This window comes from Mauremys mutica, chromosome 5, assembly GCF_020497125.1.
Source record: "Mauremys mutica isolate MM-2020 ecotype Southern chromosome 5, ASM2049712v1, whole genome shotgun sequence".
NCBI lineage: Eukaryota > Metazoa > Chordata > Testudines > Geoemydidae > Mauremys > Mauremys mutica.
The window spans coordinates 138,825,624-138,839,745 of NC_059076.1; the positions used below are offsets into that span (position 1 = coordinate 138,825,624).

General features: G+C 42.6%; 1 protein-coding gene across 2 annotated transcripts in view; it reads left to right on the forward strand.

Annotated features, from left to right (window-relative positions):
- Positions 1–260: 260 nt before the first annotated feature.
- EXOC6B (exocyst complex component 6B) overlaps positions 261–14,122 on the forward strand; it is a 447,723-nt gene continuing 433,861 nt past the window's right edge. For both annotated transcript variants that reach the window (XM_045018685.1, XM_045018686.1), the window contains exon 1: positions 261–419. In XM_045018685.1, coding sequence (XP_044874620.1) covers positions 307–419 — 113 coding nt within the window. In that variant the 5' untranslated portion in view covers positions 261–306. The remainder of the gene's footprint in view (positions 420–14,122) is intronic.

The following is a 14,122-nucleotide window of genomic DNA, read 5'->3' on the forward strand; positions in this document are numbered from 1 at the left end:
GGGGTTGGGGTCCCCCATTGAGGGGCGCGAGGGCAGGTCTGACGGGGTTGGGGTCCCCCATTGAGGGGCGCGAGGGCAGGTCTGATGGGGGTGGGGTCCCCCACTGAGGGGCGCTGGGAGTCTCTCTCTGGGCCCAGGCTGCAGGCTACACCCCCTTTCCCCCAGGACTACATTTCCCGGCATGCCGGCGCGGCAGGAGGCGGAGACGCGGCGCGGCGAGGGGGCGCGGCAGGCGAGCCTGGGGCTGAGCGGCTCCGGCGCTGGGGGTGGGTGAGGCTCGCTGTGTCCCAGCCGGGCCCGGAGCCCATGGAGCGGGGGAAGATGGCGGAGCTGGAGAGCCTGGAGACGGCGGCGGAGCACGAGCGGATCCTGCGGGAGATCGAGAGCACGGACACGGCCTGCATCGGCCCCACGCTCAGGTACAGCCGGGCCCGGGCCCCCCGCCACAGTCCTGAGCAGGGACCCCCCCATCCCTCCGGCCCTTCCCCCCCCTGAGCAGGGACCCCCCGGCCCCCCATCACTTCCCCCCTGAGCAGGGACCCCCCCAGCCCCCATCACTTCCCCCCTGAGCAGGGACCCCCCCGGCCCTTCCCCCCCTGAGCAGGGACCCCCCATCCCCCGGCCCTTCCCCCCCTGAGCAGGGAACCCCCCGGCCCTTCCCCCCCTGAGCAGGGAACCCCCCGGCCCTCCCCCCCCTGAGCAGGGACCCCTCAACATTCCTATCACTCCCCCCACACCCCCAGACTCTAAACAGGGAGTCCTCAGCACCACTCAACCTAGAGACTCCTGGCTCCCCTAAGTTGGGAAACCCCAGCTCCCGCCTCACTTCCCCCCTAAGTAGGGAGTCCCCCCCCCACTCCCTGTTCAGACATGGAGAGCCCTCTAACCCCACCAAACTGGGTTATCCCTCCAAATTGCCACTCTGTGGCCTTGCTGATAGACCCTCTAAACCCCCAAATTAAACAAAGAAAGACGCTCTTGCGCTCTGCGAATCTACCAGATTACTAAAAGATGGGGGCTTCTCCATGCCTCTTAACCAGATATGCACCCTGATACTCCACCTGTTCTGACTGACAGTTCCATGGCATAGGCTGCCAGGCAGACAGTCATTGTCATCCTCCCCGGCCCCAGCTGCTGTCCTGAGCCCAAACAGCTGCAGCCCTCTGAATCTCTGCACTCATTTCTTCCTGCTTTACCAAGGGTCTTCTCTCTTCTCCAAATGCTGCTTTAAAACCATCTCCTGCCAGGAATTCTCCTAGTTTGTTCTCCTCCCTCTCCATGCTTTTGATTTTTTGAAACTGTTGTTCTGTGCCTTGTCTCTTTCAGTTTGTGAAGTGCTGTGTACATTTATGGCACTTGATAAAATGATGGTGGTTAATAATTCAGCAGGAAGGCAAGTGAAGGGATTTGAGGAAGGAGTGTGAGGTAACATAGTTGGAGCAGTGGGATGGGAAGACTATTTTTTTTTTTTGAATCAATGTTTTGAATAGACTTGGAGGATTGAGGTGAGATGTGGGAGGTGACCAAGGTACAGGCCAGGGTTCTAACTGTTGTGCTGGAGAGGGAAGAATGGATTTTAGACAGGGGCTTGAAAAAAGTTGGGATCAGCAAGACCTTGAATTTGGGGGATGGTGGAGCAAAAGATGATACTAAGGGTGATAGGGAGGGTTGTGGCTGTAAGGTACTAGTATTGCCTTGGGACTGGCTTTCTTCAAGCCTTCAGCATTTGGGAACTGGTGCCCCCTTTATAGTGAATTTTGGGCAGAGCATTGATGGTTGAGTGGTATAAGCGTCTAATAATTGGACACCCTCTTGAAATTTAGGTTACTAACCTCCCACTCTGAATCTCTGTTTTATAACTATGAAAAACCTGTCCTTGGTTGTGTGCATTTAAATGTTTTCTGCACAAGTCATCTCTGGGCTGGAGAAGAGTATGAAATCCTCTTGTTCCTTCCCACACCCTCCCTCTCCATTATACCCAGATACCATCCTCACGTCATAGTTCTGGCAGGAGCTGAAGCATTTCTCATCAGGCCAGGGGTGAAATGCATCAAGAAGTTGAAGATAAAACGTTGTAATCTGAAACTGTGGCCCATTCCCCAAGGCCTTGCCTGTAGTTGTTTAGACTCGTAATTTGGCTTCACTATGATCTGATTGTTTTCTTCTTTGTGTGTGTGTGTGTCCTGTCTTGCTTTAAGGGGCTGTCAATGTGAAAGAATGTTCCATATTCTACTGATTATTTTTACACTTGCACTTCTGGGTCTGATTTCCTCAACCTCGCCGAGAAGTGTTTGTATAGAGTGTTTGTTCTTTGGTAACACTAGCAAACTGTCACATTAGATGTGGGGATGCCTGTTTGACAATATGTACGTACAGGGAGAATCGTGCAGATTTCATTGCAAACCCCAGACTCTGTCTGAATGTTATTTTCCTAACCATTGTTTTATGGATTTTTATTTTTATCTGTTTCACAAAAAGTATGACTAATTGCAAAGCCATGGGGTATGGGTACAGTTACCATCCCGATGATAATATAGGTTAATGCTTCTGTTTGGTTAGTGGCTCCTTTGTTCCCTTATTTAAACATCCTCTTTTTGTGGTTCTTGTGGTACCTTTCAACTGGAAAAACTCTTTGCCTACTCTGTGAAGCTACTGATTTTTTTTTCTCTGTCCCAAGGATGTAAATGAAAGAGGTTGCATGGCTGTTAACGCTATCACTTCTGCTTTTCGTTCACTCTCTGTGGTAGTTTATGAAGTTCTGGAGTCAGTGTTTCATTCTTTTGTTTTTCCTTTGTGATGCAGTTTACAATTTCTCAGCAGTGATTTCTGCTGCATTGTTAATCTGGAAGACCTGATATCTGTCCGTGTAGCCGTGGCCTGTTTCCCATAAGAAATCACCTGATAATATGTGTGGTTTTGTAATGTTTAGATAAATAAATTATACCCCCATGGAATCTGTTTCAGCTATCCAGACTGCACACTATTCACAACCCTGGCCTGATGGGACCCAGTTTTATTTTTACACTCCCCCGAAAAAAACAAACAAACAACTATACAGTCCACTATACCCAGATCCCTCATGTTAAAGGGTAGAACTGTTGTTTTAAAAATGTTTCCTTTAAAAACCCATTAATTTCCTCATGTTTCCAAAAACTGAGATTAAAACTGGTATTTCTAAAACGCTCCTTTTACTTTTCACTATTTTTCTTTTTTTCAATTTCATTCTCCCTTTGAAATGAAAACGGTGTTCAGTTTCACCTTTGTTTGTAGTCAGGTTTTGTTTTTTGTGCACTGACTGTGGAGCTTAGAATTGCAGTGGTAATGAGGAATATTTAAATCCAAACAGAACTGTTTTTTTTTTTTTTAAAGAAAAGGAAAACATTTATGTTAATATCAGGTTTATGTAAAACCTTCCCATTTTTACAAAACCATAACTTCTGGAATTAATCTACCTGCCTGTGTCCCTTCAAATGAGCAAATATGTATAAACTTTCTGACTGATAACAATGGTCTTTGAATATGGTCACAGGATCTGTGTCTGCATTTGTGTAGTGGCAGGAAACTCTTGTTTTGTGATATTATAAGATTACAATTTGGTCAGCTCTTGACTCATTTTTGAAATTTTCTTTTAAATATTCTCCCAGCAGAAGTAGGGACGTAACTGTAACTTTGTAGGGAGAGGCCATGTGATGTTATTGGAAGGACATGCTGAAGACTGATCTGGTTTATTAATAAAAAAAAAAGTCAAAATACTTAAGAGCCATACTTAAGAGTCTGGGTTTTTCATATTGTGTAAAAATTACAGCAGTAGGTTTTAAGTCTCCTATTCTTGGCATATTCAGCAGAGATCAAATGAGGTTTCAGATATCATATGTCTTCAGACTTTTATACCACAGATCTATGTATCTGTCTGAGGGGTTGGGGGTGGGGGCCTCAGGATTCCGCTAGCATCAACTGTATAAACATGGTTGTTACAGGAGTGATTCTAGAATGGCTTTTCTAATCTGGATGGAGAGGGACTTGTTTTTATTTTACTGAGAGGTGTTATTAATGACAAGCATTAACAGTCCCAGTTCCAAAGAACTTTCAGTCTACACTAGACAGACACAGAGTAGACATGCGGTGTGCCAGAGAAGTAGATGTAACTTTTTTTTTTTCCTCTAAATGACTCACTACTTGTGGGCATCATGGAAGAAGTGAGTCTTCAGGAGACAGGCTAGGCTCCCTTTGAGGAACAGCACAGTTTCATAACATGATGCAGACACACAATCTCTGCCCATGGTATAGGGAAATGGTGCTGGAATACTGCTAGCAACTTGGGCTTCTCTGTTCACAGGTTTTTGCCTTGCTTAGCTATGCTAGTTTCTATTTCAACATAGTTAAAAGGGATAACATCTCCTAGCGTGGATGCTATTACAATAGTATAAAAGTGCTTCCCTGGAATAAATGTCACTGATATAATGTTCATATCCCTATAATTGTGTCCACACTGTGGTGTTGTACCACTTTAATCAGTTTCTATGTTGATTATATTTGTAATAAAGACTGTATGTAGACCAGCTCCAGTTGTATTTAAATTGTCATTGCTATGGAGTTCTGATTCCTGTGCGGACAGTGTCTTTCATTTAAGTCATTTATTTTCATGGGGGGAAAAAAAAACGAGGGGTCCTTGTGGCACCTTAGAGACTAACAAATGTATTTGGGGCATAAGCTTTCGTGGTCTAGAACCCACTTCATCAGATGTATGAAGTAAAAAATACAGGAGCAGGTATAAATACATAAAAGGATGGGGGTGCTTTACCAAGTGTTAGGCCAGTCTAATGAGATAAATCAATTAACAGCAGGATACCAAGAGAGGAAAAATAACTTTTGAAGTGGTAAGAGAGTGGCCCATTACAGACAGTTCACAAAAAGGTGTGAGTAATAGTAGGGAGAAATTAGTATTGGGGAAATTAAGTTTAGGCTTTGTAATGACCCAGCCACTCCCAGTCTTTATTCAGGCCTAATCTGATGGTATCTAGTTTGCAAATTAATTCCAGTTCTGCAGCTTCTTGTTGGAGTCTGTTTTTGAATTTTTTTGTTGTTGAAGAATTGCCACTTTGAGGTCTGTTATTGAGTGACCAGGGAGGTTGAAGTGTTCTACTGGGTTTTGAATGTTATGATTCCTGATGTCAGATTTGTGTCCATTTATTCTTTTGTATAGAGACTGTTTGGTTTGGCCAGTGTACATGGCAGAGGGGCATTGCTGGCACATATCACATTGGTGGATGTGCAGGTGAATGAGCACTGGATGGTGTGGCTCCTTCTGTAAATATTTGGGAGGAAAAACCCCTTTGGGAGGAGTAGGTGGTTGCTGACTCACTTCCGTTTAACAAATGAAGTGCATGCGCTGTGGATGCTCTCATACAGGTCTAACGTGCCTCTACTTCATCGTATCTCTGCTGAGCATTATAGAAAAACCAAAGATAAGAGTTCCTGAAGTACATTTACTAGTGTCTTGTCCAGTCTAGTTTAAACATGGGGTTTCCCAGTTTCCCCAAAGGGAACTGATTTCCTGGCTAATAGATCCCTTCCTGTCAGAACAGTTGGAGTATTTACTTTTAAGAGGACCTTTTCAGGTGCTTTAGAACTATTGAGTTATACAATAGCTATTATCGTAACCATGCTATCTTATTGTTAACTTGGCCTCCCTCTCCTGGGCTATTGTTTGTTAAATTAACTTGTCATGTCTTGTTTCAAATTAGTTTATAAACTCTTTGGGGCAGGAATCTGGTTAGGACCTTTGAATGCCGCTTTAATATAAATAATGAATGTCAGGATGTCTTTCCTGCTTTTCAGTGCAAACACTTCCTTTACTAATGATATCCAGTCACTCCTAGTTATAGTCCATTGTACCACCCTAAATGGTTCCTCTCGTTCCCTTTGTGTTTACATTATTTAGTTATTTGTAGATAATTTTCCTGTCTCTCCTATCCATCCAGATTTTTATACCATCATTGTGATATCTAATCACCCTTGAGGAAGAATGATGCCTTCCTGCCCATAAATCATCTCCACCTAAGTTCTAGCACTTCGGTTTCTCAGTCTTCCCCGTAATCAATTCATTGATCATGTTTGTTGCTCTTCACTGAACTCCCTCCAGTTTGTCTAGCTTCCTGGTGATGTGGGGAAAGTAATACTCTGTGTGAAATCACACCTGAACAGTATAGAGGACAGTTTTGTGACTGGATGTCTCTGCGTGACCGAATCACATCCTTTAAAAAAAAAAAAAAAAAGTTGCAAGCTCATATCTAAATTTCTGGATCTTTCAGCATTACTCCTTTCCAAATGTCTCCTCCCAATAAATGTGTGTGATGTATCATTTTTTTGCATAGATATATTATCTGACATTTTTTTTGCTGAATTACTTTCTGCCTCTTTTAAAAAAAAATTCACATCCCTTTGTATTATTTCTCTGCCCTCACTAGCATTTGCACCTCCTTCCAATTTATCATCATGTGTATTTCCTTTAATGTATGGTTTACTTGCTCATCTAGATTCCTAATAAATGACTTATGGATCCATAGAGTTTAAAGCCAGAAATGACCCTTAGATCATCTAGTATAACCTTCTGTTACAACACAGGCCATTACATTTAACCAGTTTACCCCTGTAATGAGCCCAGTAACTTGTCTGGCTAAAACACATCTTCCAGAAAAGAACCCAGTCTTTATTTGAAGACATCAAGAGATGGCGGGAGAGTCCTTCACTTCCCTTAGTAGTTTGTTCTAATGCTTAATCGCTCTCACTGGTGAAAATTTGTGCCTTATTTCTAATTTGAATTTGTCAGGCTTTGACTTCTAGCCATTGTTTCTTGTTCTGCCTTTTGCCACTAGATTAAAGAGCCCTTTTAATACCTGGTATTTTCTCCATGTGAACGTACTTTGACACTGGAATCAATTCACCTCTCAATCTTTTTGCTAAATTAAACAGATTGAGCTCTTAAGTCTCTTGCCCTGTAAGGCATTTTCTCCAGACCTCAGATCATTTTTGCAGCTCTCTTCTGCATTCTCTCCAATTTTTCAACATCCTTTAAAAAGGGTGGACACCAGAGCTGTATGTAGGTGTCACCAATGCAATATATAGAGAGGTAAACTCCTTTTCCCTACTACTCCTGTTTATGCATCCAAGGATTACCTTAGCACTTTTTGTCACAACATTGCATTGGGAGTTTGTTGAGTTACTTGTCCATTATAACCCCCAATCCTTTTCAGAGTCACTGCTTTCCAGAATAATGTCCCCCAATCTGTAGGTCTGGCTTGCATTACTTGTTCCAAGATGTATAATTTTCATTTGACTGTATTAAAATGCATTTTGTGTGAATGGGCCCAGCTTCAGATTGCTCTGTAAGGCTGCCCAGTCCTCCTCATTATTTACCACTAAGCCAGTCTTTGTGTCATCTGTAAATGTTATCAGCAGTGATATTTTTTATATTTATTTCCAGGTCACTGATGAAAATGTTGAATAGCGTCAAGCCTAGTACTGATCCCCACGGAACCCCACCAAAGAAACACCCTTTTTTGATGATGATTCCCCATTGCCAACTACAATCCCCATTGTCAGTTAACCGCTTCTTAATCTATTTAATATGTTATTTATTGATATTATGTAGTGCTAATTTTTTCATCAAATGTTATGCAGTACTAAGTCAAATGCCTTATAAAAGTCTAAGTATATGACATCTATGTGGTTACCTTTATCAACCAAACATCCATTTCATCAGACAATGAAATCATGTTTGTTTGACAAGACTTTTTTTCTGTAACCATGTTGACTGGCGTTGCTTATATTCCTATCCTTTAATTCTTTATCAATTGAATCCCATATTAGCTTGTCCATTATTTTGCCTGGGATTGATTTTTGCATAACCCAGAGAGTTTCCTGGGATTATTCCACCTATCACTTTTGCACAGTGATAACACTCTTACCATCTTCTGCAATTTACCCAGTATTCCAAGATTTATTAAAAAATTAATATCCAGCGGTCCAGAGATCTACTCAGCCAACTCTTCTATAACTCTTGCATACAAGTTAATGATCTAAAAATGTTTATCTCTAGTAGACACTGTCTAACATCCTCCTTCAGTACTAATAGACTATAAAGTACTTCATCAAGATATAAGTACACCATCCTGCTGCTTTTCAAATACAGAAGAAAAATGTATTAATGCTTTGGCCTTTTCTGCCTTATTATTACTAACAACTTTACCATCTTCATCTAGTAACAGGTGTATACCATTGCTAGGATTACTTTTTGTTCCTATTATAATTAACACACACTTTCTTCCCCATCCTTATTGTCTTTAGCCCAATCCGCAATGGATTTTTTCTCTTATATCTTTAGCTTCCCTTATCAATTAGAGTTGGTCCTAAAAGAAGTGGTTAACCTTCCCCTTCCCACCAAACATCTTTTCGTAAGTCAGTACGTTGTTCTACATAATTTCCTTTTTGTGACACTCATTTTAAGTCTTCCTGAGTGTTTCTCTTATGACCTGGAATAACTTTTCAAGCCAGGGTTTTGAGAGTCACTGTATCACATAAAATCCAAACATATTACATCTGTCTCAGTCCTTTCATCCATTATATTTATACTTGTATCCAAAAATAGTAATGAAGTTTGTCTTACAAAATTTGTTGTTTATAAAAGTGCTGTAAAATGTCAAAATCCTTCATTAAATTCCTCTCTGTGATAATGCCTGCAAAATACTCTTGGATGGGCAGGCTGCTGGTGTGCAATAATTCTGCTTATCAAGCTGTTCATAATCATTTCATTCTTGTGCTTCTCCATCGTCTCTCATAGACTTTAAGGTCAGAAGAGACCATCGTGATCATCTAGTCTGACCTCCTGCACATTGCAGGCCGCAGAACCGCACCCACCCACTCCTGAAATAGACCCCTAACCTCTGGCTGAGTCACTGAAGTCCTCAAATCATGGTTTAAAGACTTCAAGAGAATTCACCATGTACACTCTTCATAGACTTAGATTGTAAGTACTCCTGGTGCAAGGACTGTCTTTTTGTTTGTCTGCATGATGCTTAGCACAGTGGGCCTGATTCCTGAAGGGTACTACTGCAGTAAAAGAATAATAGATGTCCAAGATACTGATTCTCTGCTTTGCCATACCAGTGCCTGGGAGGGGAGGTTTTCTACTTTGTGTTTTTTGTGTCTTTGAGCCAGATGTTTAGTCCAAAAATGTCCAAGGTGGCCACTGCTCTTCGGTGTCTGTTTTAGGATGCCCAACTTAAGACCTCTTGGCCCTGATTTTTCACAAGTTCTGAGCACACACAACCCAAGTCAGCGGGAGCTGTGAGTGCTCAGTGCTTCTGGAAATCAGGCCCTAGGTATCTTGGGTTGGGTGCTCAGAAATGGAGGAACCCCAAATAGGAGGATGAAAATGTTGGCTGTCTGCCTCAGTCTATAAAATGGAGATAGCTCTATTGCAGGAATTTTTTGAGCACTGGTTAATGGCTTCTACTGTTCTGACTCTCTGGAATCTGTATCACCATGAGCCCAGCATTGGGGCTGCTTAGATCTGTGCCAGCTAGTTATGGTTCCTAAAGGTCCATTCTCTAGCTCAGCGTTGCTGGGGGAGCAGTGCACTCTGCTCTTACTGTCTCTCTGTACTGACATGTTCTCTGCACTCGGGGCTCAGCTGTGAAGAGTGAGTGGGGCAGCTATGTCTGCTCTGCTCTGCACCGCACCAGCTGAGGAAAACCCCCTCTCCCCGCCCTGCCTGAGCAGTGCAAAGGGGCCCGAAGGCAGCCAAGAATGTGGCCTATTGTTTGTAAGATGCTTTGAAGATGAATGCTGTGTAGGTTTATTACCGTCTGCGTGTTTAAAATGTGTATCCCTGTGTAATAAGTCTTTTTACCTCTTATTTTCCACCCTTAGGAGTAATATTTCTCATGTGACATTCTGAGCTGGCTGAATCAGTCCCATATCTTATGAATTACTGTACAAAAATGCAAACGGCCTCTAGAGGAATGTGTCATGAAGATACAGGCCTGACCGATTAGATGCTAACTTCTTCTGTTCACTGAGCTTGCTCAGGAAGCTTGTTTTAACCACAGTCAGTTGCTACTAGAAGCTGAATAGGATTCTTTGGAGCATTTTCAGTGCACCTCAGCCCCTCCCAGATGGGAGAACATAACGCAGTGAGAATTGAACTGCTCCAGTAGATGTGCCCTGTTCGTATGCCCGTAATTATTTATTAAAAGACAGCTTAAAGCATTATTACCTGAATTATGTTAATATTCCACATCATCAGCCTGATGCTGTCCAGCTCAAAACTCCCTAACAGGAAAAACATCAACATTTGCATTAATTCTGGTACCTGCGTTACTTTCCTTCTGTCTATGGGGGAAATTTACATACACTATTAAGGAACTGACTAGTCAGTTCTAATCTGACACAGCTTCTGTGCCGTGCGACTGAGATGTGTTTTTTTCAGTTTTATGTTTACCTTTCCTTTTATAATGTTAGGCCCTGATCCTGTAAGCCAGTGTCCTGGGGCCACTGGGGGGCTGCGATCAGGCTTCAGGGGGTCCGCCAAGCAGGTCCAGCATTAGACTTGCTGGGGCCCAGGTCAGAAAGCTGAAGCCCCACTGCCTGGGGCTGAAGCCTGAGCAACTTAGCTTCACAGGGCCCCCTGTGGTGTGGGGCCCGGGTCTGGCTCCAGGCACCAGTGCAGCAAGCAGGTGCCAGGGGCGGCCAATGGGAAGGGGCGATGTGTCTGGGTCTTAAGCAGCAATTCGGCGGCAGGCCCCTCAGTCCCTCCTGGAGGGAAAGACCTGCCACCGAATTGCTGCTGAAGAATTAAGCGGCGGCAGACGAGCCGATCGTGACTTTTTTGGGGGGGGGAGTGGGCCCGCTGGGGTGGCAAAAACGCTGCAGCCGGCCCTGGTGGGGCCCTGGGCAGTTGCCCTGCTTGCTACCTCCTAACGCTGGCCCTGGCTTCTATACGCAGAAAAACAGTTTTTGTGGCACAGATGGGCTGTGGAACTTTTATAGTGGGTTGAGGGGGGGATCAGAAAGAAAAAGGTTAAGAGCCCCTGCTATAAGCAGCTCCATCTTGGTGAACCCTTACAGTCTGCACAGAGTAGTTTATTTATAGAGAGTATTAACTTCCTCATCAATCTCGTGGAAAATAGCTTCCTTTCTAGAATTAAATTCACTTGCAAAAGTTATGAACCCGCTACCTGCTCCTATTTGGTGAGGCCTGAAAGTCTGTCTGGGCCATTCTAGGAGAGTGTCATTGGATTTTTTTATTTTCACGTTTGTGTTAGCCTCTCGGTGAGTCTTGTTGCTTATTATGAAATAAGTGGTAAAAGTATATTACAAGTTAGCACTACTTTAAGGGATGCACTCCTGTTGCAGATCTGAGTGGCATAATGATTTTTTTTAAATTTAAATTGGATTTTTTTGATAAAAGGTTTTTTCCTCAAAAAGCATACCTTAAATATAGTTTTAATTAAGATACATTATGGCTCAAAGATCTCATCGTGGAATAGGGATTATAAATTCTAGTATGAGACAATATATTCGTATAATGTTTAAGAAAAGTTTTGTAAATGAGTTCCAATAGTTCATGGATTAGGGACCCAATCTTCTGGGGTTTCAGGGGCTTCTCTATAGATTATTTAGGTTAATCTTTCTATCTACCCAATCGACTCATTGCTCAGTCTAGAAGATACCATCAGAGATGCTTAGTTTTGCAGTTCTCAAACCATGGATTTGTGTCTCCTGAGGTAACATGCTTGTTAACATTTATTTAAAAACATTTTTGTTAATGTATAGTGGTGAGAAATAACAGACCTCAACTCTATTGTCCCTGTGCAAATTTGTGTACACAAAGTCAGTCCCTTACCTCTCTCTGAAAGTGCAAAGTTTCAAAAAGTTCAATGAATAGAAGATTGTTGGGGGTGGAATAGATCTGGACAAGGAGAAGAAGTCTGGAGGTAATTGTGAGAAGCGAGGGACATTTGCTTGTTTTGTTAAAATATTATATGTTTGCTGTTGAAGGAAAAAAATCCAAAATACTTAACGCTGTTGTTTTAGTTAAATAAAACAATTTAAATGTCTGTCTGGTGATGTTCTCCTCCTAATACATCATGGCAAGAAAAGGATTAACCTGTTGAATTGGAGATAGTTCACCTCCCAATGACTTCATAAATATCTGCTTCAGTTACCTTTGGTAAATGAAATAACCAAACAATCATTCATTTTCTGATATAGCTATAAAACTAATCAAAATAAATCACTTAAAAATGTATTGTGTGTACCTTCTAAAAATGAAATCTATATCTATCTCTTAATTGTGAAGAATATGTATTAAGGTTATAATAACCAACAAGAATGCACTTCTGTGTAGAAAACCATGATTAAAGAATCTTCCTGACTAGTGATTTGAATCAAATCCACCCTGGTCATAACTGCAGGCTATTGTCCCTCTTTAGTCCTGGATGTCCAGGGAAGGTCTGGGTGAGTTGAGAGTTTTGGGGTGGGAATTATGTGTCAGAGGGTCTATGGGGGTTATTTTTTGGTGATTTTTGTTTTTCATGGACAGTTTCTACTTGTGTTTTGAGTTATTAGATTTTCTGATTATGAATCAGAATAAATGAAACGCAGGACTGGGAGCTAATAGCGCTGAGTTTTAGTCCTGGCTCAGCCACTGACTTGCTGGGTGATCGTGGGCAAGTCATGACACCTGCCTGCGCCTCAACTTCCTTATCTATAAAATGTTGATGATAGCACTTACCTTTCCAAAGGGTCATTGTGAGGAGATGAAGGGTGCTAAGTAGTATTATTGAGCTTTGATTTGGGTTTTTTTTGTGACTGCTTGAGGAGAGGGGAAGGAGGTGAGTCTTAGTACTGTTGCTGTAGCAGACACATCTGTTTATGGTTCGCTGGGGAGTATTGCGTTAAGAAGTTACTGTACTGTATCAGCTGAGAATAAGGAGATGCTTAACCAGAGACACCTTCCTGTTCTCATTTCAGGGCATAAGGAACATCTTATTTAATTTGTCGTCTTCCACTTTTCTTCAGACAGTCTGGATGTGCCATAAGCCCTTTGGAAACTCATCTTTAAGTGTCAAAATTGGCTTTGGTTTTTCAAATCAGTCCACTGGTGACCAGCTCTCCTGACTAAGTCAGGATGACTTCTTAGAAGGCTATTCCTTTGTGGAACTCGCCTGTATGAGCATTTTCTTTGTCACCAACTAGCAGTGACCTCCAGTATCACACTTTTGGTTGGGAGGGGTGGAGATGGATCCAAAACTACGCTTGTGCTCTCTTGCGGATGTGCAGCAGGTGCACAAGTGGGACCTTTGTCCAAGAGGGATCCCTACCCTCCTGTAAAGGTTGGAAAGATTTTGGCCTGCTAGGGTCCCATAAAACTGATGGGTGACTCCTGTATGTTTTAAATCTGTTGATTTTTATTACGTTTTCTCTGCAATGCTTTTACCTCAAGAATAAATGTACTTTGCTTAGAAAGAGCTGTGTGGTAACTTGTGACTGCTGGCAATATGCTATTCATAGCCATCAGAGCGAAAGCAATGCACAGGCGCTGGCCTTTAGGCAGACTGGCCTGCTGGGGATATCACAGTGTAAGGCAGGGAGCTGTGCAGTCTTAAAACCCCCAGTGTGAAGAAAATGGAACAAGGGTTCTTGCCCAGAGACAAGTGATGGTCGGAGACCTGAGACCTGACTGGCAGCTCTTGGAATGGACCATGGAAGTGGGGGAAAAACATGCTGTCATCCTGAAACTGTGACACCCTGCTGGAGGGATTAGCTCCATTTTGAGTATGGGCCTCTGGCTTGGAGGTTTAGTCTTCTGGTAGAAGGTGTTTGAATAGGTGTTTTTCAAACCCTAGAAAAGGAAATTGTGTGTATGGGGAAGAACTGAATTAATCTAAACTTCACTTCCTTTGTATTTTAACTGTATATCTTAGAAATTTGAGCTAGAAAGACTTAACAGCTCATCTAATACATCCCTCCCTGGTCTGGCTAGTGCAGGATTGTTCTCTCCAGTATATTTTTAGTACTTTATCCTAGTCTAAATCTCTTAAAGATGGGGCTTCAACTC